This window comes from Rhamphochromis longiceps, linkage group LG7, assembly GCF_057381845.1.
Source record: "Rhamphochromis longiceps isolate RC_006_pf linkage group LG7, R_longiceps_female_GT1.1, whole genome shotgun sequence".
Taxonomy (NCBI): domain Eukaryota; kingdom Metazoa; phylum Chordata; class Actinopteri; order Cichliformes; family Cichlidae; genus Rhamphochromis; species Rhamphochromis longiceps.
In genome coordinates this window covers 20,385,347-20,408,080 of record NC_140563.1, presented here as the reverse complement: position 1 = coordinate 20,408,080, position 22,734 = coordinate 20,385,347, and the positions used below count along the sequence as shown (strand labels likewise).

The 22,734-nt window shown below is 41.1% G+C and overlaps 1 protein-coding gene across 3 annotated transcripts; it reads left to right on the top strand.

Annotated features, from left to right (window-relative positions):
* The first annotated feature begins 4,442 nt into the window (after positions 1–4,442).
* On the top strand, positions 4,443–22,393 carry cat (catalase). 3 transcript variants are annotated; one of them, XM_085412784.1, is made up of 13 exons: positions 4,443–4,568; positions 12,791–12,962; positions 13,861–13,971; positions 16,693–16,823; positions 17,219–17,323; positions 17,539–17,664; positions 17,748–17,939; positions 18,126–18,278; positions 18,366–18,504; positions 18,990–19,120; positions 19,529–19,636; positions 19,868–19,951; positions 20,981–22,393. In XM_085412784.1, exons 2-13 carry the CDS (start codon positions 12,905–12,907, stop codon positions 21,044–21,046), a joined length of 1,404 nt encoding a protein of 467 aa, XP_085268910.1. In that variant the 5' UTR covers positions 4,443–4,568; positions 12,791–12,904; the 3' UTR covers positions 21,047–22,393. The 3 variants fall into 3 exon arrangements, with proteins under 3 accessions (XP_085268910.1, XP_085268909.1, XP_085268908.1); XM_085412783.1 differs by lacking the exon at positions 4,443–4,568 and adding an exon at positions 9,737–9,892; XM_085412782.1 differs by lacking the exon at positions 4,443–4,568 and adding an exon at positions 12,071–12,183.
* The last annotated feature ends 341 nt before the right edge of the window (positions 22,394–22,734 follow it).

The window sequence follows — 22,734 nt, the reverse complement described above, 5'->3', positions numbered from 1 at the left end:
TGAATTGTGAACAGGTGTGAGTGCGAATGGTTGTCTGTCTCTATGTGTTAGCCCTGCGACAGACTGGCAACCTGTCCAGGGTGTACCCCGCCTATCACCCTAAGACAGCTGGAGTGTGTGTGTGTGTGTGTGTGTGTGTGTGTGTGTGTGTGTGTGTGTGTGTGTGTGTGTGTGTGTGTGTGTGTGTGTGTATACCCCTTCTCTCGCCAGCTGGGATAGGCCCCAGCGCTCTCTGCAACCCTGAAAAGGCTAAGCAGTAGCAAATGGTTGGATGGTATCGAAGGCTGTGCTAAGATCAAGCAAAATGATCACAGAACAATTTCCTGCATCAGAGGCCATTAACAGATCCTTATAGAACCTTAAGAGAGCGGTCTCAGTGGAGTGCTGCTTTTGAAAAGCAGACTGAAAAGGATCAAAAATCTGTAATCTGCATAGTACGGACCTGGTACCCAGGTACCATGACCTAATGGAAAACTCTGAAAATGTTGGCGAAGATGGCAAAGTTTTCTATTGAAGGCTGTCCACAGTGGGACTCCTGATTAGGGAGGAAAAAGGAAGGTATCAAGAAATGAGTAGCGATGCTACTGACTATAACATTAGGTTTGATAGCAGTGTGGCAAATTTCTGAAATAAAGGACACAGGGTGGGATGCATTTGGACATCAGGCAATGACCCATTTTCATTCTTTCATTTAAAATACTATTCACCGACACAGCCTCTCCATCTGCACACCAAGCTAACACTCGAACACATAGCACAAACGTCACAAAAGTAATGACCTTAAACATAACTAATGCTGAAAAGATGGAGACACGATACAAGGGCTGCCACAAATTGTTATTTTGATAGTCGACTACTGACAGATTATTTTTGTGATTGTTTGACTAATCAGATCACGCATCCATTGGACGTAAAACGTACAGCTTATTGCACTAGCATGCATCTGCTCTTATATAACTATCATTAGCTTACAGCTAGTGTTTAAGGTATGTGCTAACTAAAAATAAAGACAAGATGATAGTTTATTAAACTTTTAATGAAATTAGCAGATTGTCCCAGTTGAGTTTAATAAACTCAGCCGTCTGCTCCTTGCTATCTAAAATATAACAGGACACTTGAGTAAATTCTTTACCATCTCACACTTTTGTTTAATCAGTTTTCTGTTTGACGTTTATTCAGCTGTGTGGAAACTATAACTTTATTCTCAGCCAAAATGATTTACTCACAAACAAATTAAATACTGAAAAAAGCCAAACAATAACATTTTTAAGTTATCTAAGTGACCTATATGTCATGTTTAACCTGAGTAGCGAAAGACCGCGGGGGTCTGAAAACGATGTGCCGGGAGTTCGCTGTTCTCACCTGCTCTAGTGAGCCTTGAACCCCCGACTAGGTTTCAAGCTGGTGGGTAACAGACATCTCCAAAAACGTCACAGCACTTTTGCAAATATGGGACGTCTTGATAAATCGAGCTGATATTTTAAGGTTACACAGTTACATTCTCGCCTGAAAATATCTTAAAAGTTTATTTTGTGACCCAGAAAGAATAATATTAAAACTAAGTAGCTGCCGCCATTGTTGTAAACTGGAATTGGCTGGGTCGTGCTATGAATTCTGGATACACCCAACCCATCCTTCACATCTAGGGAAAAGGAGGACACATTTGTCCAGCCGCATTTGGGGGAGTCGTTGAATTTGGACAGCCTGCGTTGCGTCGCTGTAACGTAATCTGTCTACAAATGCGACCTCTGAAGGATGTGGCCCCTAAATTTGGACACAGCTACGATACCTGAGATTGCTGCTGCTGCTTCTTCTTCTTCAGTCAGTGCGCCCCAGGGCAGCTGTGGCTACAATGTAGCTTGCCATCACCAGTGTGTGAATCTATGTGAGAATGGGTGAATGACTGAATGTAGTGTAAAGCGCTCTGGGGTCCTTAGGGACTAAGTAAAGCGCTATACAAATACAGGCCATTTACCATTCTTTGGTGTTTAACAGCAGCTGGCATCCTTGTACATGCATTACTGCCATCTTCTGTTTCAGTCCATTATTACACCCTTAAATCCTAGTACTTATTCCCGCATCTTTCAGGACGCGTGGACTATTAAATTAGTCGTCGACGATCTCGACGTAATCGTGACTAGTTGACTTATCGTGGCAGCCCTCGTGTTACAAAAATAAACTGTGTGTGTGTTTTGGTCTCTCTCCCAAGCTAATGTTTCTAGGTGTGTGGTGTAGGCTCCTGCTATGCCAACTCGGGCCACATCACCATTTCAACTGACATCAGGTAAGCAGCTTAGCATGTATGCTGAAGTTGTTTAGAAGCACTTCACTGCTCCTGCCCCTGATTTCTACTGATATTTGAGGCTAGTTCTTTCATGTTTATCCCTAACAACACTGCACCTGATGGCACTGTGATTCAAGCATTAAAGTAGCTCATCACCCTTGCTGACGAATTGGCCTAGCACTCAGGGACAAGTGATCCATTCAAACCTTTCATGGAACAGTGATTTGGTAGATGGAGTGGTAGTGTGTCTTTTCTTTTAATCATGTTGCAGTGGCCTTCCTGACTGTCTGTGGATGCTGCTTCATTGCGTGCATGAGAAAATTTCTTACACTAAAAATTTTTACACTGCTCTGTCCAGGACCATCTATCTGTATCGCTAAATAGAGCAGAAAGAGACCTAACAAGACGACCTACAGCCCATGATGACTCTATGGACAGTACTTAAGTTAAATACAATAATGACTATGTTGAAAACCTAGACAGGCGAGACATAAGCCTGATATATTAGGAGAAAAACAGTACACTATTTATTTGTAAATATTATATTAGAGTGTAGCATAAACACAAGGGATTTGATAGAAAAATTATTAAAGTTATGCAACACGTTCTGAAATTAAAGCTACGCAACTCTTTACAGTAAGCTGAGGAAATGTATGTTCATTGTGTATGCTTTTGTCTCCTTGCAACTAAAATAAAGGCGTTGAAACTCGCTACTGTGTCTCACTTAGCTAGCTAGTTAAGTGATACACTAGCTAATCAGAAAGAGTTTATTTATCCCCTAAGGACGTTATTTACGGATTACCTTACAAACACACATCAGACAGAGAGCATATTTCTCCAGAGAGCATATTTCTCCTGTTTTGGCTTCCCTTCATTGGCTTCCTGTTAAATCTAGAATTGAATTCAAAATCCTGCTCCTCACATACAAGGTCTTAAATAATCAGGCCCCATCTTATCTTAATGACCTTGTAGTACCATATCACCCTATTAGAGCACTTCGCTCTCGCTCTGCAGGCCTACTTGTTGTTCCTAGAGTATTTAAAAGTAGAATGGGAGGGAGAGCCTTCAGTTTTCAGGCCCCTCTTCTGTGGAACCAGCTTCCAGTTTGGATTCAGGAGACAGACACTATCTCTACTTTTAAGATTAGGCTTAAAACTTTCCTTTTTGCTAAAGCATATAGTTAGGGCTGGACCAGGTGACCCTGGATCCTGCCTTAGTTATGCTGCAATAGACGTAGGCTGCCGGGGGATTCCCATGGTGCATTGAGTTTTTCCTTTCCAGTCACCTTTCTCACTCACTATGTATTAATAGACCTCTCTGCATTGAATCATATCTGTTATTAACCCCTGTCTCTCTTCCACAGCATGTCTTTTATCCTGTCTTCCTTCTCTCACCCCAACCGGTCGCAGCAGATGGCCGCCCCTCCCTGAGCCTGGTTCTGCTGGAGGTTTCTTCCTGTTAAAAGGGAGTTTTTCCTTCCCACTGTCGTCAAAGTGCTTGCTCATAGGGGGTCATATGATTGTTGGGTTTTTCTCTGTATCTATGAAGCGCCTTGAGGCGACTTTTGTTGTGATTTGGCGCTATATAAATAAAATTGAATTGAATCGAATCATCAACACACATCACAAATGCGGCAGGGCATCGGGTCCTTATGTCGGCACTTTACAATCAGTTTGGTTTTGGAACGTAAACGCTGCATCTCCTCTCAGCGTCCGCCTCTCTTTGCCATTCCCGAACAGAGATGTGCAATTTCTCCTTGACTTCAGCTGAATTGTCAAAGCTGTTATGATGACGTGTAATTTAACTCTATTATGATAGTTATAAGAATCAAATTATGAGAAATAAGGGGGGGAAAGCATCTTTGGGGAAAAAATAATTATTTTAGTTAGAGCTGGGCGATAGAACGATAACGATATGTATCGCGATATAACTTTTACTCGATAGAGAAATTAAGCTATCGCGATAGACCTCGCCGCTCTTGTCCTCTTAAAAAAAATAAAAAAATAAATAAAAAATCAGCCAATCCAAATTAAGTAGCGCAGAGCCGAACCAATCACAGCCGCAGCGTCACGTCGCGTGACTTGTAACGTACGGCACAAGTGCCAAGCCGCACGTGTGTTTGTTTGGGAAGCAGCCAGCGGGTAATGGAGCCAGCGCCTAATGGAGGAAATGAGTGTGCCGACTAGAAAAATCAACCGAGCGTGACCGAAAAGAAAACAGATGATGGTTCCAACGCCGGAGAGATTGTCGAACGGAAGAGCCATAGAAGTTCCGTAGTGTGAAGGTATTTCGGCTATTTCAAGTCTGACAAAAAACAGAGTAGCGTGCACTGTAAATTGTGCCGAAAGCAAGTCTGGAAATACAATAAACTGGTGCATGCGTCACACTGTGCGCCACGTTATTGTTTCGGTGAAATGAATTTCTACAATACTGTTAATTCTACTCTCTGCAGTGTTTAAATGCTTACATATACACACAGTTACTGTCCCTCCTAGGGTTGCCAACCGTCCCTTAAAATACGGAATCGTCCCGTATTTAGAAACAAAAGTACACGTCCCGTATTGAGCTAATAAGGGACGCACTTTGTCCCGTAATACAGTGAGAACCAAAAGTAGTCTATAAATGTTAATGGAATTAACGCTTTGTTTGAAAACATAATTCCCAGCCCCTCTCCTGCTTTGTGACCAATGAGCTGACAGCACACTTATGACAATTCGAGTATGACAATTCAGATTACCGCTCATCTCATTGGTCGAGGAAAGGTCGCTTACGGAGAAAATACCGGAAGACAACAGATGACCACAACAAGAAGCATGGCCAACAGGGGAACAAACGCCGTCACTGCGGTGCAAGTCTCGGACGACAGTACACCTAAAGCTGGGCAGACACTGTGCGATTTTTTCAGTCGCGTTATTCAGCTCCTGCTCAAACTGCACGATTGACTCGCAGGGGTTAGAAGTTGGTAGGTCACGATGCAGGTCTCACACTATACCGCCCGATGCTCTGATGCGACCTGAGTGCTCACACTGTGCGTCCATAAAATTAAGGTTATAACAGAAAATCTGTCGCTCGCTCTCTCTGTCTCTCACTCACACAGACACACACACCACCACCATCAACTTTGCTAAATTGCTAATGAAAAACATGATCAGGCAGCTGTGATTTAGCAGCGATGTAGATCCAACTATTTTCACGGTTGTTGTGGTCGTGATAATTTTGTGAGGCCACATCGAAAAGGCTCGGATGAGCTTTCCAAAGTTCTACAAGTTGTGCCTCCATCGCTTGTGTCCAGATCACACGCTGCACAGCCGTGCTGCTCCGTCTTTTTCACGGCGTTTACGTGTTTGCGCGCGAGCAGTGTGAGCGGCTCACGAGCGATTGATGATCGGGAGCTGGTCGTGAGGTGTTAATCACTTCTCGTTACCCCACGTATACTACACGATGCACGATGAAGGCCAAAATCGGTCCGATCACTCAAAAATCGGCTCAAAATGGGCCTAAAACCGCACAGTGTGAGCCCAGCGTTAGAGCAGCAATGTTTGTTCCCCTCAGAGAAAGGGAAGAATGGGAAAAGGAAAACACCTGGCTGGAAAAAGTTAATATGGGCATGTGCAGTGAATATCAGCGCTATGTGGCCAGAAGTGTGATAATATAATTTATTTTGTGTAATAAACGACTGCAAGGATAGATGATTACAACAAATAGATGACTAATACATAAAAGTAATACATAGATGAATAATGATGATGAGTTATGATGCGTAATCATGGGAACAAGCGGGTTTTCAAACGGGAGCAGCTGATTAGCATTAGAAAAGCTGAAATAATACCTCAGCTGAAGCCAATTGTACTAAATGCACTAAATGTGCACTGTTACAAGAATATTTTTCTTTCTATTGTTTTCTATTATTTTAAGTTAAGCAGGACAGAGTTCTTTTAAAGAAAGATTTACTTATATTCTCAAAAGTTAAGCATGACAGGCTTCTGTTTAAGAAAGAGACCTGTTTTATTGTGTTAATGTTGTCATTTTGAGCTAAAAATAAATGGCTAAATGATCATTTGTTTCACATGTGTTCATATCACAAAGAATATGCATCTGCTTAAATCAAATTCAAGTCAAAGGGTTAAAAAAAATAATTTCACACACAAAAAAAGAGCTAGAAAATTCACCACACTGGGAAGGGTGAAGACAACTGGGTCGCCCGGCCCTGGCCACGAGGTGTCCCTTATTTATTTTTCAGGGAGTTGGCAACCCTAGTCCCTCCACACATACGACTCGGTTCTGCTTCTATGCCCCAGCTTTGTTTACTTTTTCCCACCGAGGCTTCTAGACTTCTGATTGGCCAACATTTCTGCACGGTTAGGAATCTAGCTCCACCTGCTGCTTTGGCATGTTCATAGCAGCGTTTTCCTTCATTTCCGCCTTTATGTGTGGACGGGATTATTTTTTAAAACGAAAACGGAAAATCTCCGTTTTCAAAAATACCCGTGTACGTGTGGACGTAGCCTCAGTCTCTGACTGGAAGCGCTAATTCGTCATTCGGCTTTTGTCAGACTAAAGTAACTGTTAAAACTGTTTGAAAAGCTCAGCTATACAACAAGGAGAGATTGAGAATTTCCTTTTAGTTCTCAGTTTATTTGATATTGACAAAAGTTAGTCAGTTTTGTCTGTTCTTCTGTAAAACAAACTAAGATTTATTTTTAGAATTAATATTTTGTTTCTAAGTGGAATTGACAATTTAGTAGTCTGTTTTGTTTGTTCTATTTTGAAACTTAAACGCTTTAGCGGCTGCCTTTTGTGTAGTTTGCAATATTTGCCTTTATTTATCTGAAAAAGTCTCATGTTCCTTAAGTAAATCTACCCTGTTGAACTTATTATGGGAAATAAATATTTAAATAAAAACAAGCTGCTGATTATTTCACATTTTACTTGTGAGCAACAGCACATTTAAATCTTACAAATATAGTTATTTGGCTTATATCGTGATAGATATCGTTATCGCCTGAAATGAAAAAAAAAACAACATATCATGATATGAAAAAATCTTATATCGCCCAGGTCTAGTTGCAGACTGCCGGGGCTGACCGTGTGTACTTATTTTCAGACAAATACCATTGTTAAAGGGACAGAGAAGAGATCTTAACAACTTAAAGGAACCTCCCACGAGATGGACTGGGAAAGAGAAGGAGGGCTGATGGGATGGAAAACAGGGGATCACCACAGTGTGCTATTGAGAAGAATGAATGAATAAATTGGAAGCGATGGCATTCCTGGCGATCTTCAAGGCAATGAGACATTATTGATTTCGAAGGAGAAAACGCATTCTTAATGTGTCCAGGGATCCAGGCCTTCTTTTTCATTCTGCTTGTTGTCCTTGCTCTTTTTCTACAGCTTTGTATTCCCAAAAAAAAAATGTCTGAGGAGTGAAAGCAAGATGTAAAATCCTAATGTAGCTCATGACGTGTCAGTCTAGCTGCTGGAACACTGAGCACTCGTCTCAATTGACAGTGAAGGTACTGTATACTGCACCACAGCCATCTGTTCCCTTTTGATACAATGCAGTGAATCAGCACTTGAGTTTTTTGAACGGGTGCATCCTAAAAGCCTTTTATCTGCAAGGATGGAGGCAGGGAATGGCTGTGAAGACGGTAATTTGTGTTGATATTAAGAGGAAGGGAACAATAAATTGTGCTATTGCTACTGCACCCACTTTCTTAAAAAATATTGTGAGGCAAACAAGCTTTTTGTTTTGATTTTTAACTCTCAACAACATGATGGTCCATTGGTATATGGTTATCACCCACCCACTTTTTTCTGCTTACCCTTATCAGGGTTGCAGGGGGGCTGAAGCCAATCCCAACTGTCATAGGAGAAAGAAAGAGTACACCCTGGAGAGGTTTCCAGTCTATCGCATGGCTAACACAGGGAGACAGGCAACCATTCGCACTCACATTAACACCTGTGGCCAATTCACCTCTTTGGACTGTGGGAGGAAGCCAGAGTACCCGGAGAGAACCAACACAAACACGGGGAACACATGCAAACTTCACACAGAAAGGCCCTGGCCAGATGTTGGAGTCAAACTAAGGACCTTCTTGCTGTGAGGCAACAGTGCTAACCATGCCACTGTGCTGCCCCCCACCGGTATATGCTTACCTCCAGCAAAATAGTATTTTTAGTATTTTTTTCAACAAAATGCTTCTTGTGAATAAATGAATGAATGAATGAATATATGATTCTGACATTATCTGCCACAGTGTGTACATTTTACCATTTTATGACGCCCTGCCTTGGGTCTGAGTGTTAGCTGTACTTTTCCTTCTGGGCGCCGCTCCAGGGTAAAAGATTCTAATGTGAGGTGGTAAGCCATAGATTAAAGATCATATCAAACCCAGCAAATAGACAAAGTGTCTCAAGTATGATGGCACAGTCAGGAAACGCAGACAAAGTTTGAGGTGATATGGAGTACAGCCTTGTATTTATCATATAGCGCAACAATAGCCAGTGTATAGCAATCAAGGAGATGGTGTGCTGTGCGGGATGGACTCAGAAAATGTTTACGTTCAAGGACACAGAGTTATGTAGGCGTGTAAAGCCTCTGTTTGAGGCTGTAATATTGTCCCGTTTTTCTGCCTCACACTTTTTATATGTAAAGATACAAAAGAAGAATGGGGTCTTTGTTGCGGGACCTTTAAGCCGACTGCGGAGATATGGACATTTGTGTAAGTGGAAGAGCTGGCATCTCAGACTGCCATTGCTGTTGTGTAAGGTGTTATGCCCCCTATATTCCACATCATATGAAAAATCGCCCACTGGAGAGGAATTACACTGGCTTGGTGTGGGTTAGTCTGGACAAGCTAAGGCCTCATGAAGAGCTCATCTGAATGCCGTTATGCCAAAACCTCTGTATAAAAAGGGATTAAGTAAGTTTATGGTGTATCAAAACATCATTTAGTACACAGTGGTGAGTGGAGTCTGTATAAGGGGCTTTGAAGTAATATTAGAACAGTATGTACCTAAAAGGCAGGGAAATGTTTAGTACTTCAAGCTATATTAGATTTGGAGACAATGCTCTAAAGAAAATCCAGAATCGTTAGCTACATGGTACGGTATTGCTGTTGGACAGTCTGATGTGTTTAATGTTTTGTTTTCTAAAGGAAGCTGATTTTATGATTTTGACTGAGGTCTTTATGTCAGTCAAGGTGGCCCACTTGGAACTGGCACATAGGGGAAACTTGACATTGGTAGTGGCACTTGGACTCAAACAAAGAGCACTTGATGAGTACTTAGCCTAGAGGGGCACTTGGGCCACTTTGATTCCCATCTGATGTGACATAAATAGATTAAAAAAAAAATCAGCCAATCCAAATTAAGTAGCGCAGAGCCGAACCAATCACAGCCGCAGCGTCACGTCGCGTGACTTGTAACGTACGGCACAAGTGCCAAGCCGCACGTGTGTTTGTTTGGGAAGCAGCCAGCGGGTGATGGAGGAAATGAGTGTGCCGACTAGAAAAATCAACCGAGCGTGACCGAAGAGAAAACAGATGACGGTTCCAATGCCGGAGAGATTGTCGAACGGAAGAGCCATAGAAGTTCCGTAGTGTGAAGGTATTTCGGCTATTTCAAGTCTGACAAAAAACAGAGTAGCGTGCACTGTAAATTGTGCCGAAAGCAAGTCTGGAAATACAATAAACTGGTGCATGCGTCACACTGTGCGCCACGTTATTGTTTCGGTGAAATGAATTTCTACAATACTGTTACTGTTAATTCTACTCTCTGCAGTGTTTAAATGCTTACATATACACACAGTTACTGTCCCTCCACACATACGACTCGGTTCTGCTTCTATGCCCCAGCTTTGTTTACTTTTTCCCACCGAGGCTTCTAGACTTCTGATTGGCCAACATTTCTGCACGGTTAGGAATCTAGCGCCACCTGCTGCTTTGGCATGTTCATAGCAGCGTTTTCCTTCATTTCTGCCTTTATGTGTGGACGGGATTATTTTTTAAAACGAAAACGGAAAATCTCCGTTTTCAAAAATACCCGTGTACGTGTGGATGTAGCCTCAGTCTCTGACTGGAAGCGCTAATTCGGCTTTTGTCAGACTAAAGTAACTGTTAAAACTGTTTGAAAAGCTCAGCTATACAACAAGGAGAGATTGAGAATTTCCTTTTAGCTCTTAGTTTATTTGATATTGACAAAAGTTAGTCAGTTTTGTCTGTTCTTCTGTAAAACAAACTAAGATTTATTTTTAGAATTAATATTTTGTTTCTAAGTGGAATTGACAATTTAGTCTGTTTTGTTTGTTCTATTTTGAAACTTAAACGCTTTAGCAGCTGCCTTTTGTGTAGTTTGCAATATTTGCCTTTATTTATCTGAAAAAGTCTCATGTTCCTTAAGTACATCTACCCTGTTGAACTTATTATGGGAAATAAATATTTAAATAAAAACAAGCTGCTGATTATTTCACATTTTACTTGTGAGCAACGGCACATTTAAATCTTACAAATATAGTTATTTGGCTTATATCGTGATAGATATCGTTATCGCCTGAAATGAAAAAAACATATCGTGATATGAAAAAATCTCATATCGCCCAGCTCTAATTTTAGTCTGGCCCAGTCCCTTACGTCTGCTAGGTGGAGGAGGTAGGGTTAATTACCTGTACTGCAGCCACACACCAGGGGGCGATAGAGACGTTTTGGCTTTATTTTGGGGTCTGTTATGTCGTTTATGATTTCTACAGTGGTTGGTGGTAAACATTAGTGATGTGACGTTCTGTATCAAGGCTTCAAAGCTTGTGTCGAGTATTTGAGGGGGCGTTTCCACGATGCGCGTAACGAGGGTTGCTTCGTTTATGGGAGGAGCTGAAAATGATGACGTCCGAAGCCTCGCTGCCCGGCTGTACCATCTGACTGGTTCAGGAAGTGGTTTGAACTTTGCCGCGAGCTATGACAGCGATATAAACCCCTCAGACTTCATTCAAAATGTGGGTGTTTGATGGAGAGTTGCGGTTAGTGAGAGTGAGCCATCAAATGCCATGATAATATAGCATGCCGTAATGTTACTAAATGATATAACAATATATACAACTGTAATACGTTACATGTGATATTTATATTTGCGCTTTGTTCTCCTGAGGAAAGACAATAAAAACAATCTCAAATAGATGACCTGGTTAGCATGGTGATTGAGGACTCCCAGCCATTTAGCATTGTGGAGGACAAAGGATTTAAAAGATTTGTTAAATCATTAAATGTTCTATGTTCTCCCCACTAAAAAAGTCATAAAAGAAGTGAAAATTTAGTTTTTACAGAATAAAATGTGAACAGGCAGGACTGTAGCTGTCCATACCTCAACTTTACAAAAGCACAATCACTGTCCACACCCCAACCACACCTCACCTCACAGTAAATGATCATTTCCATTTTAAGCATTTCCAAATAATCATTTTCCATGCTGCCAGTATAAATATACACAGTATAATGCCATCACTACAATATACATGTTTTACACGCTCCTTTTGTTGTTGACATTTACAGGCTGTGTGCAAAATGCCACACTCTTCAAATTCATGCCAATTAATATTTTTACGTCCAGTAGATGTCCTACTAGAGCAAATGAAGCTTCAAGACGCTTTGTGCTGGGGTGAACCAACTAGTAAACATACCCCTGACCAACTTTGTTTGCTACTCCGTGAGCAAATCAGTATAGAGGGGCGTAAGAGGGGCGGGACCATCGCAGGCAAGGTCCAAGAAGAAATGTTCTTTTCTGGAGTCAGGATAAAGAGTTTTATTCCGAATAGTGTGTGGTCTAAACGCTGAGCTGTCGAGATGGCTGACAACAGAGATAAAGCTACCGACCAAATGAAGTCATGGAAAGCGAATAGAGGCTCTCAGGTCTATTCATTCGGTTTGATCAATTTTTTTTTTTTTGGTTTTGCGCGGTGATGAACTGGAAATGGGCGATTTAAGCTAGCTTTTCGAGAGACCTATCGTTCAGTAGACGATTATATTCAGACATATAACTTTGTTTTGTAAAGGGCTTACTTGCTAGCATTACTATTTCATTCTTTTTAGCCAACGTTCTTCAAAGAAATCGAGTGGGTGACTACACATCTGAGACATTTTGGGCACTAAAAAAAACAAACACGCGAACCAGCCGTGAAAGAGATGTCGTCTGAACAGCACATAGTAATTGTTATGATGCCAAACTGCACCGTTGTATACACGTGTTACTTTTTATGCGTAACACAGTTTGCATTTTTTAACTCCTCATTCAAAATCGCCATCATGTGTTGTTAGTTTGATTAATTAAGTAATAAACCAGCTGCACCGATTTTGTTTCTTTACTGGAATCGTCAGGTTAAAGTAGCAGAAAAGGACAGTTGTCATGTATTAGTGTTCTTGTAGTCTTTCTTCAAGATGTATATATTTAATGCTTTTTCTGTTTTTGTTTGTGTGTTGTGTTGTTTGTGTGTTTTGTTTTTAATGTGTCTATTATTAGAAACCAGATGTGCTGACCACAGGCGGTGGCCATCCAGTGGGAGACAAATTGAACTTGCAGACTGCAGGGCCAAGAGGGCCGCTGCTGGTTCAAGATGTTGTCTTCACAGACGAGATGGCCCACTTTGACCGTGAGCGAATCCCAGAGAGAGTGGTCCATGCCAAAGGGGCAGGTAAGGCATTATGCTGCAATCATGCACTCAACATTTTTTTGCTTTGAGGTCAGTAAGACAGCAAGACGTTTCATGCCCACACTTAGAACTAAGGATTGTGGCCAGATATACAATCACAATATATTTTTTCTTCATTTTGATCCGATAATAATACTCAAATATGGAAAACGGTGGAGTGCCCGTGTCAGGGCCTGTACCTGCCTCAAGTGGACGAGTTTAAGTATCTTGGGGTCTTGTTCATGGGAGAGGGGAGCAAGAGCTCAGCAGACAGATTGGTGCTGCGGCTGCAGTAAAGTAGACCCTGTACCCATTCGTCGTGGTGAAGAGAGAGCTGTGCGTACCCGTTGATCTGCATTGTCACCCGCACCTATGGTCACAAGTTTTGAGTATTTGGACATTTAACATGAACTAGAATGCCACAAATACAGAGTTACTAAGTTGTGTATTCAGCTCCCGACACCAAAGATTGTCGGTGTTTAAAAGGTATTAACAGCAGCTATGTGGTGCAGTTATTTCTGAGATAAAGCAGTGGCCAAGAATCAAGAATTGTATTCTGGTGCAGGCAGATGGCTACAAATGACTGCATTAAAATACAAAGTTAAACAAAACAACCAATAAAGTGGTCTAAAAGGAAATGTGGATCCTGCTTATTTGTGGATTAACTCTGAACAATTGTTAATCTTTACAGGCTTTACAGATCAGGGCTTCAGACTTTGGACAGACATTGAACGAGTTGTTTGTTGGAATACGAGCAAACTAAGACCCAAACAACTTGGGTCTTATATTTGTCCTCATGATAAATAAAGTAAATACAAGAACTCGAAATTTGTGAAGCTTATATTAGCAGACATGTCTTTTAAAATCTGTATTTATTTTTATTTTTTTCTCCATTATTCAGGGGCGTTTGGCTACTTTGAGGTCACTCATGACATCACTCGCTACTGCAAAGCCAAAGTGTTTGAGCATGTTGGCAAGACTACACCAATTGCTGTCCGCTTCTCCACTGTGGGTAAGAACGCCTTGTTCGCCTTGGTTACAGATTTGCTTAGTGAGGGGGGGGGGTGTTTATTCTTCCCTGTTTTTGATGTGATAGTTTGGACTTGCTATTGAAATCTATAGTAGCACCACTGGACTGCACTCTAGGTCCTTACACTCGTATGACTCATTGATGTTTGCAGGTAGCAGGAGAGGGACAGCTCAGCTTCGGACAGTGCTGGGGTTTTAGCTAGCAGCTTAAATTGATGTAACTAATAGGGGTGCAACGATATTCGTATCGATATTGAACCGTTCGATACAGTGCTTTCGGTTCGGTACACATATGTATCGAACAATACAACATTTGTAATTTATTTTATCAACTTTCCTTCTGACAATGCTGTCTGTGTTGAGCGCTCAGTGAATCTGCGTTCGACTACTCCGCCTAGGCTGCACTGTCTAGCGCAGATCCACTGAGCGCTCCACACAGACAGCATAGTCAGAAGGAAGAGCGCAGGGCAAGCTAGCAAGACAGAAGTTAAGCTCTCCTTGCAACATAGACCTCCCCCACCCTCATTCAGATCTGGCGTTTGGAATTATTTTGGTTTTCATGTGACGTATGATCCTGAAGGTAAGCGAGTCATGGACTAAAGTAAAACAGTATGTTGGATGTGCCATGCAATGCTCAATTACATGGGTGGGAACTAGTGTGTTAGCGCAGTTAGCTCGTTAACGTGTTGGCCGTCTAGCCCCATGCACGGGGCGATCGGCGGTAGCTCGTTAACGGAGATTTGCCGTGTTGTGGCGTTAAGGTCATTTCAACGAGATTAACCTGAAAGCACTAGTGGGAACACAACGAATATGACTGCACATTTACGCCGACATCATCCTAGTGCAAAGACAAGTGGAAGCAGAAAAAAAACAAGCAAGCATGCTACTAACTTTAGCCGAGTCATTTAGACAGCTGTTTAATATGCTGCTGAGAATATAGCCCAGAAGAAGCGGATAGTATAGCTTTTATTTTGGAAAGAGCCATCTCTCTGTAATAAACTCTCTTTTCCAAAGATGAGTGATTCCTCAATCAGATACAGGGCTTGCAATATCGCTAGCCCGACGTCCTGGGGCTAGCGATTTTTTCAGTCGGGCTACCAAAATCTATCTCTTCCCTGCCCGTCGGGCTATTGTAGGAAGGAAAAATATATGTCAATGCTTTTGCATTCTTTCAGAAATGTAGCTGGGTTATTATGTCATTGGCATCGGTGAGCCACTGTCAATATGTGACATATTGAAATCACGTTTAAATTTGCGCTTGTTTTTTTGCTTTCACTTTGCAATCGCACGAACTGTGTATAGAGAGCGACAGCACTGATCTGTGAGTGATGATAATTTGTGCACCAATTCCTCTGACATCGTCTTATCAATCGTTAGCTTACTATGCAAACATGACAAGTGAAATCTCCCGCAGCTTAAACATGTGAGAGGTTGATCGCGCAGAGAATCGCTGAGCTTATGTGAGTGCGTGTGTAAAAGCAGCAGGATATATATTTTAGTTCTGCTGAGCCAAATAAGACAGGTCAGGGTGAAGAAGTGACAGCCAAAGAAAAGCTTACCACAAAACGGAGAAGTTATGACAAATCAGACTATAAGGCAAAAAGAAAGTGCAGCTTTATGGTTTCATGGATAAAAGAATTTCTGTGGCTGCAATATGACGAGCTAAATAACCAGGGCTGCACATAAGTGGTCCGCAGGTGCGCATTCGCTGTCAAAATAAAAAAACACGCACAAGGGTTAGGGTTAAATTTAAAAACTGTACTTTTGAGTTAAAATATATATTTATAATTTTAATAAATGACAAATTAAAAAGGCATGAACATTTTTTTTGTATCGAAAAAATATCGAACCGTGACACCAAAGTATCGAACCGAACCGTGAATTTTGTGTATCGTTGCACCCCTAGTAACTAAGGACCATCAGTGGCTTTCAGGCGATTCTTAATGGGGAAAAATGTTCCATATCCACAGAGCTCTGACATAGTGGCCTAAAGATTGTGTTGCTTTCCATGTTTTTGTGGCCTGGGGATCACCGAGGATTTGCTACATCACAAATGTACACCACTTCTTCACAGTCCTGCATCTGCTTTCAGCATATTTTATATTTCAATTAAAAAAACAATATATATTATTCAGAATTGTGCATGGGATGGAGTTTGCCTCAGAACTTTGACTATACTTATATTTAAACTGTCAGGACAGTTTAAATATGAAACAGATATGTTTATAAATATACTCCTGGATTATAGGAGCCCTTAATCTTCTCACAACATGTTCATGTCTGCTGAAGACAGTTATGAAATGCTTTCAGAGGAAAATAATATGGACAATTAAAACATTATATTGAATGTTTCAGAAAAATGCAACAATAGAAGATGATGATAATGATTTACTGCTGAAAAGGTTTTTGGTATGAGTTGCAAAACAAACTTTTAAATGCAAAGTGTGAGTAAAAGTGGTTATTTGTTAAAGGAGTGTTCATTGTAAGAAGCTGGCGATGTGATGGTAAGTGGTGTACTTACCATCTTGATTTGTGTGACACCAGAAGGGACATTAAAGGTAACTTTCAACAATGCTACTGGCTGTAAGGTGCAGATGGTACACACTGGCTCCAAATTTAGTTTAAAATAGTCAACCATATTACGTCATTGATTTTTGAGGAGTTGCTGTCTTATGGTTTGTTTGTTTGTTTTTTAATATCCCAGCTGGAGAGGCTGGGTCTGCAGACACTGTGCGTGACCCTCGAGGTTTTGCAGTCAAGTTTTACACTGAAGATGGCAACTGGGACCTGACGGGCAACAATACCCCAATTTTCTTCATCAGGGATGCCATGCTGGTGAGTGGGTGTAGGGACGCATGTGTCTGGGCAGACCGTAATGGTTCAGATTTTTATAATTTTGTGTCAGAGAGTTGTAGTGTTACAGCAGTACTTTATTTTTTTTTATTTATTTATTTTTTAACATGTAAATAATTCTTCCAGGAACAGATTGTAGATCTAGTTTCATAAGTGGATGATTTTTCAGTTTTGTATCTTGTTTTCTTTGTTGTTACATTAAATATCTAACATGGGGTGTTTACACTCTTAGTTTAACTCAAAGTTTATAAAAGCCAAGCTTGTTATTCCTAATGTAAGATATTTAAGACCAGAGACACATTCCTCACAACACCTGTGCTAATATCAGTCAAGTGTACATTGTCTTATATTAATGTCCCATCCTTAATTTCGTGCAGTTCCCATCCTTCATCCATTCCCAGAAGCGCAATCCCCAAACCCACATGAAAGACCCTGACATGGTGTGGGACTTCTGGAGTTTGAGGCCCGAGAGTCTGCATCAGGTAGATGCTGCTGAGCCTGATACTGAAAAGTCTAGTATATTATGTCATGTCAGCTGAGGTGTTTCTAAAATACACATTTAGGATAAAGAATATTTTCAAGTAAGTCTTTCTGTGCACTGTTGCTCGCTGTCTTTATACTTGTAGTCATCATTGACAGTGATTGGCACAGAAACTCTTCCAGTTGTTTTCATGGTCTCGTCTTGTCTCCTGTGCAGGTGTCTTTCTTGTTCAGCGATCGAGGTTTGCCTGATGGCCACCGTCACATGAATGGCTACGGCTCTCACACCTTCAAACTGGTCAATGCCGATGGTGAACGTGTCTACTGCAAATTCCACTATAAGGTCTGCCTGAGGTCAGCTTTATTAGCTGTTATGTTGTGTGTTCTGCCATCTCTGACTTCATTTTTTTAAAATAAATTTTTTAGACGGATCAAGGAATAAAGAATTTGACGGTGGAAGAGGCAGACCGCCTGGCAGCCACCAACCCAGATTATGGAATTGCAGACCTGTTCAATGCTATTGCTAATGGAAACTACCCATCCTGGACCTTTTACATCCAGGTCATGACCTTTGAGCAGGCTGAGAAGTTCCGGTTCAACCCGTTTGATCTTACAAAGGTACCGCAGTTCTGCACAACAGACAACATCTGAGTTATAAAGTAATACGTGACATAAATGTGCAGTGACTTGGTAACTTGTTTTCCAAAAACGTCCATATTATCACAGGTTGTCTCTAAATAATGACGTGCTCATTTGAAAATCACAGATGACTTTTGTGATTTGTAAATTTTATTCGCGGTGCAGGTTTGGTCACATAAAGAATACCCACTGATCCCTGTGGGCAAACTGGTTCTGAACAGGAACCCAGTCAACTACTTTGCAGAGGTGGAGCAGGCGGCCTTTGACCCAAGCAACATGCCACCAGGCATCGAGCCCAGCCCTGACAAGATGCTGCAGGTGACATTATGGCAGATTTGACAAGCTGGGGGGAATGAAGAAAAGCTAGGTTGGTATTGAGCTCTGTCCTCCATGTTCTTTGTCTAGGGTCGCCTCTTCTCCTACCCAGACACGCATCGTCACCGGCTGGGAGCAAACTACCTGCAGATCCCTGTCAACTGCCCCTTCAGGGCTCGTGTGGCCAACTACCAGCGTGATGGTCCGATGTGCATGCATGACAACCAAGGTGAGACATGATCAGGTCTGGTACCTGTGGCTCAGAAATGAATCTTGAGTAATCCTGGAATTTTAATCCAGGTAGTGTTACAGTTTATTTATACTGAGTTCTTAACCGTTATTTTTAACTGTTATTATACACGTGACATATACACAAGTGCATGTCACCTTTGAAGCAGACGATCAGTGATGGTGTTTTAAAAAATCTTAGTCATCCAAAAACACCCTTATTATATAAAATAATTAGAAATAATTTTATAACATGGGCATTACATGCATAACCACAGTCATCTACATTGTGCACAAAATGTAAAAACTAGCGATAAAACATTAATTTTATCGCTACATTTCATGCATTGTACAGTGGTAGATGTGTGAATAACGTATGTCATCACTATAGTCACTGATTATGGTTTTCCACAAACATCTGGTCTTTGTTCATTTTTTTTCTTTCTTTCCTTCACTGCCTCACCAGTGTTTTTGTTTGACCACCAGGTGGCGCTCCAAACTACTACCCTAACAGCTTCAGTGCCCCAGAGACTCAGCCTCAGTTTATGGAGTCCAAGTTCTGCGTGTCTGCAGATGTTGCTCGTTACAACAGCTCAGATGAAGACAATGTCACACAGGTAATGATGATTTAACAGGATCTGTAGGCGTGTGACACAGAGTGTCTGAGGCCCAGGCAATTTCAGATTTGATAATATTAAAAAGCTGCATAAATCTGTATTTAATATGAACAGTGGATCGAATGATAAGATGAAATTGTTGCTCATTTTTTAAAGGGTAATGGAAATATGTAGATTTAGTTTTAGTGGCTTTTTCTTCCTGTTACTGCACTCTGGTTTCTGGTTTCTTTGGCCTCATCTTGAAGGAACACAACTGTAGCTAAGGCCACTTCTTATTAGTAACAAACGGTAGCTGTATGTCATAAGATGTTGTTTAAGAACTTGGAAATCCAGTTAAGGACTGAGTCAAAATCTGTTTCTGATTAGTTCCTTTTTCCTCTGGAGAATAAACCTGTGTTTTTTTTGCAGGTTCGCACCTTCTACACTCAGGTCCTGAATGAGGAGGAGCGACAGAGACTTTGCCAGAACTTGGCAGGGTTTCTAAAAGGAGCCCAGCTCTTCATCCAGAAACGCATGGTGAGTCCAAGCACTACAGTCTCTCACTTTGCTGTCGCTCATAGTTTGTGCTTTTTGGAATGTGAGGTTTCAGGAAAGATGTTGTGCTTATTGATAAATGTAATCTAAAACGCTACAATAGCATTTACTGAATGTTTATTCTTCATGGCTTATAGGAGATGGAGAGAATGTGTTTTTTTAAAGAACCTGCTATCCTCCAGGACTGTAATGTTTTTCTTCTGTGTCTTGCAGGTCGAGAATTTGAAGGCTGTGCATCCAGACTATGGAAACAGAGTTGAGACTCTTCTCAAGAAGTACAATGCAGAGGCCAAGAAGGTATGTATGTATGTATATGTTTGTATATATGTGCTCCAATTTCCACTGGGACCACTGTTATCTTCACCCTTCACATTTTCTCGAGCTCTTCTCTGAGCCCTTGGTATTTCTCGAGCTTCTCGTGTTCATCCTGAACTATGGTGATGGCACTCACTAATCCCCGGCTTCCTCCACTTAGCATACAGTATCAGGGTGCTGGACTTGGGGTGAAACCCTCCATGCATGGTCAGGAGCTTCCTGGTCTTGATGTCAGTGGCTTCTATCTCCACCTTTGGCCAACTACTAGTATTTTTTTTTCTTTTTTACTTACTGTGCTAAGTGTCTTCTTTTTACTTTATATTTTATACTTTTACTACGTTTACTTGGTTATTATGTTACTATTCTTCATCTTGTTTTATTGCTGCTGGCCTCTGTGAGCCACCAAACAAATTTCGTTGTATAACTACAATGACAATAAAGTGCTTTAACTCTTATTATCCCAGCAGGGTACCTGATCACGGACAGGGCATAGGTGTTGTTCTTAACGTTCAGCTGACTCCTCATGACTTGCTTGACGCTCTAACCCATGTGCCTTTTCATGTTAGCTGGACAGGAGCTTCCATGTGGTGCTGAGCCTGGTTATTAGTTGGTAGTTGTATGGGACTGTTACCTTCTGGAGGTCCTTGGGGATCATCACTGTCCAGCCTTCGTTAGCTATTCTGGGTCTCTCTCGTTGACTAGTAGCTGGTTCATTTGTGCTGCTAGACACTCATTTAGTCGGCTTCTTTAGCCAGTAGGCATGAATCGTATCAGGGCTTGGTGTTGTCCAACTTTTCACACTGGAGTCTCTTTCTTGGATGTCTACCACCGTAATGAATACTGGACCCTGTTCAGGGAGGTTGCTGTAGTCTGCTCTTAGATACACTGGTTACTGAGCATTGTTGTTATGTGTTGTGTCCTTCTCCTGTTGTTGTTTTTTTTTTTTTGTTTGTTTTGTTTTTTGTATCTGATCTCATTTGTGTTTTGTTTGTTTACTCTGTCCCTTTTCAGGATGCCACTTTGCACGTTTACAGCCGTCCTGGAGCCTCAGCCATCACCGCCTCATCTAAGATGTGATGCCTTAAATTTCAAAAGATGCACCTGTGTGATAACTGTTAACTAAAATGGACCATTATTCGAGCCATCAGAAAAGGTTCAGAATACTAGCAGTCTAGTTTTTAAATGTTTTGGCTAATTGGTTTTTAATTTAGTTTTTCCAAGCAGTTTATTTCTAATAATTCTCAGCAGCACTTGCATTTTTCTTGTTATCTACAACATAACAAGGTTGAGATAAAGTCGCCATGATTCTACTGCAGTGTTTTTGAGCTTTGAATAGTTATTGTTAGATCAATCAAGTTTAATATGCATTTAAGAGCATTTTATTCCATTTAATTTTGATTTGATTGCATTAAGTTCATTTACTAAACCAGTCTTAGCTAATTCCTCAGAGTGTGTATACTACTAAACTACAATGCTTGAAAATTTAAAAAGCATTGTAACTTTAAAAGAAATCTGTTCACTTGTTAAAAATTATGTTTGGTATCTGCTTTAATGTCAAATCTCGGTTTAAGCTGGTAAAACATCTGGAGTTTTTATGAACCACAGGTTTGCTGCTGCTTTATTTCCCAGAATGAGCAATGATCTGTTGTGGTTACTAGTAGGGCTGTGCGATATGACCAAAATCTCATATTCCGATATAAGACATTTATCGTCCTGATAACGATATAAATCACAAACTATACATTTTTAGACATAAGTTTTAACGGCCACCATTTTCTTTCATAGTTTGAGTCTAAGGTTTATTTTTTTAGCGCTTGACGGCTCTTTTTTTTGCTTCTCATCCATAAACTATCTGCAGACTCTTTCCCGTGATTCATTTTATTTTGAAAAGTCTCAACAGGATGTTGAGCTTTATTGTGAAAGGTTTGTGTGGAAAACAAACAAGCGGACAGCGGAGCCACGCGATGGTTTTACCGTCATTGTTGCTAACGACAACACATAAAAGCAGGTGCTTGTCTTGTCCGTCCGTAGTGTGGTTATATTAAATATAAGAGAAAGAGAGAACTTTAAGAAATTAATATATCCACTACAGTGACCATCAAAATGATGAAATAATATTGCTGTAAACAGTTTATTTTACGACACCACGAAACAAACGATAGCGTAATAGGAAACGATAGACGTTTTTATATCGTCATGTGATATATATCGTTATATTGAACAGCCCTAGTTACTACTTCTTCATATTTGGCTGAACCACTGGTGAATGTTATTGTGGTATGTGGCAATATGCTACCAAGAAGTAATATTAACTAAGATAGTCTTTTGTGGCTTTCATATGCAAAGCCTACAACTAACAATGGAGTTGAACTTTATCTGAGATCTATTCTGTGCCTGTAGTAAGGAATTTGTAATTAAAAGTTTATCATTTGTCTACTTTTGTCTTCCATTCTTTAAAGAAATGGCAAGTGATCGATTGATTTCCATGCTACCTTTAGTTGCAACCTTTAGTTGGGAAACAGTTATGTTCAGACTCATTATTTTACATTATCTCACATGGAGGTTGTGATGTTAGAAGGTAAATTACATTGGCTCTCAGGTGACTGTTTCCTCGTGGCTGCGTGCAGCAGGGCTAGGGGAGGGTCTGTGCTGACGGACGTGGGTTACTGACCTGGCAACCTGGCTGCCCCTGGGTGGGTCCGGGATGGGCGTGAGGTTCTGGGGGCGCTCCGTCTCTGGGCTGGGGCCCGGGCCGGGCCTCGGGG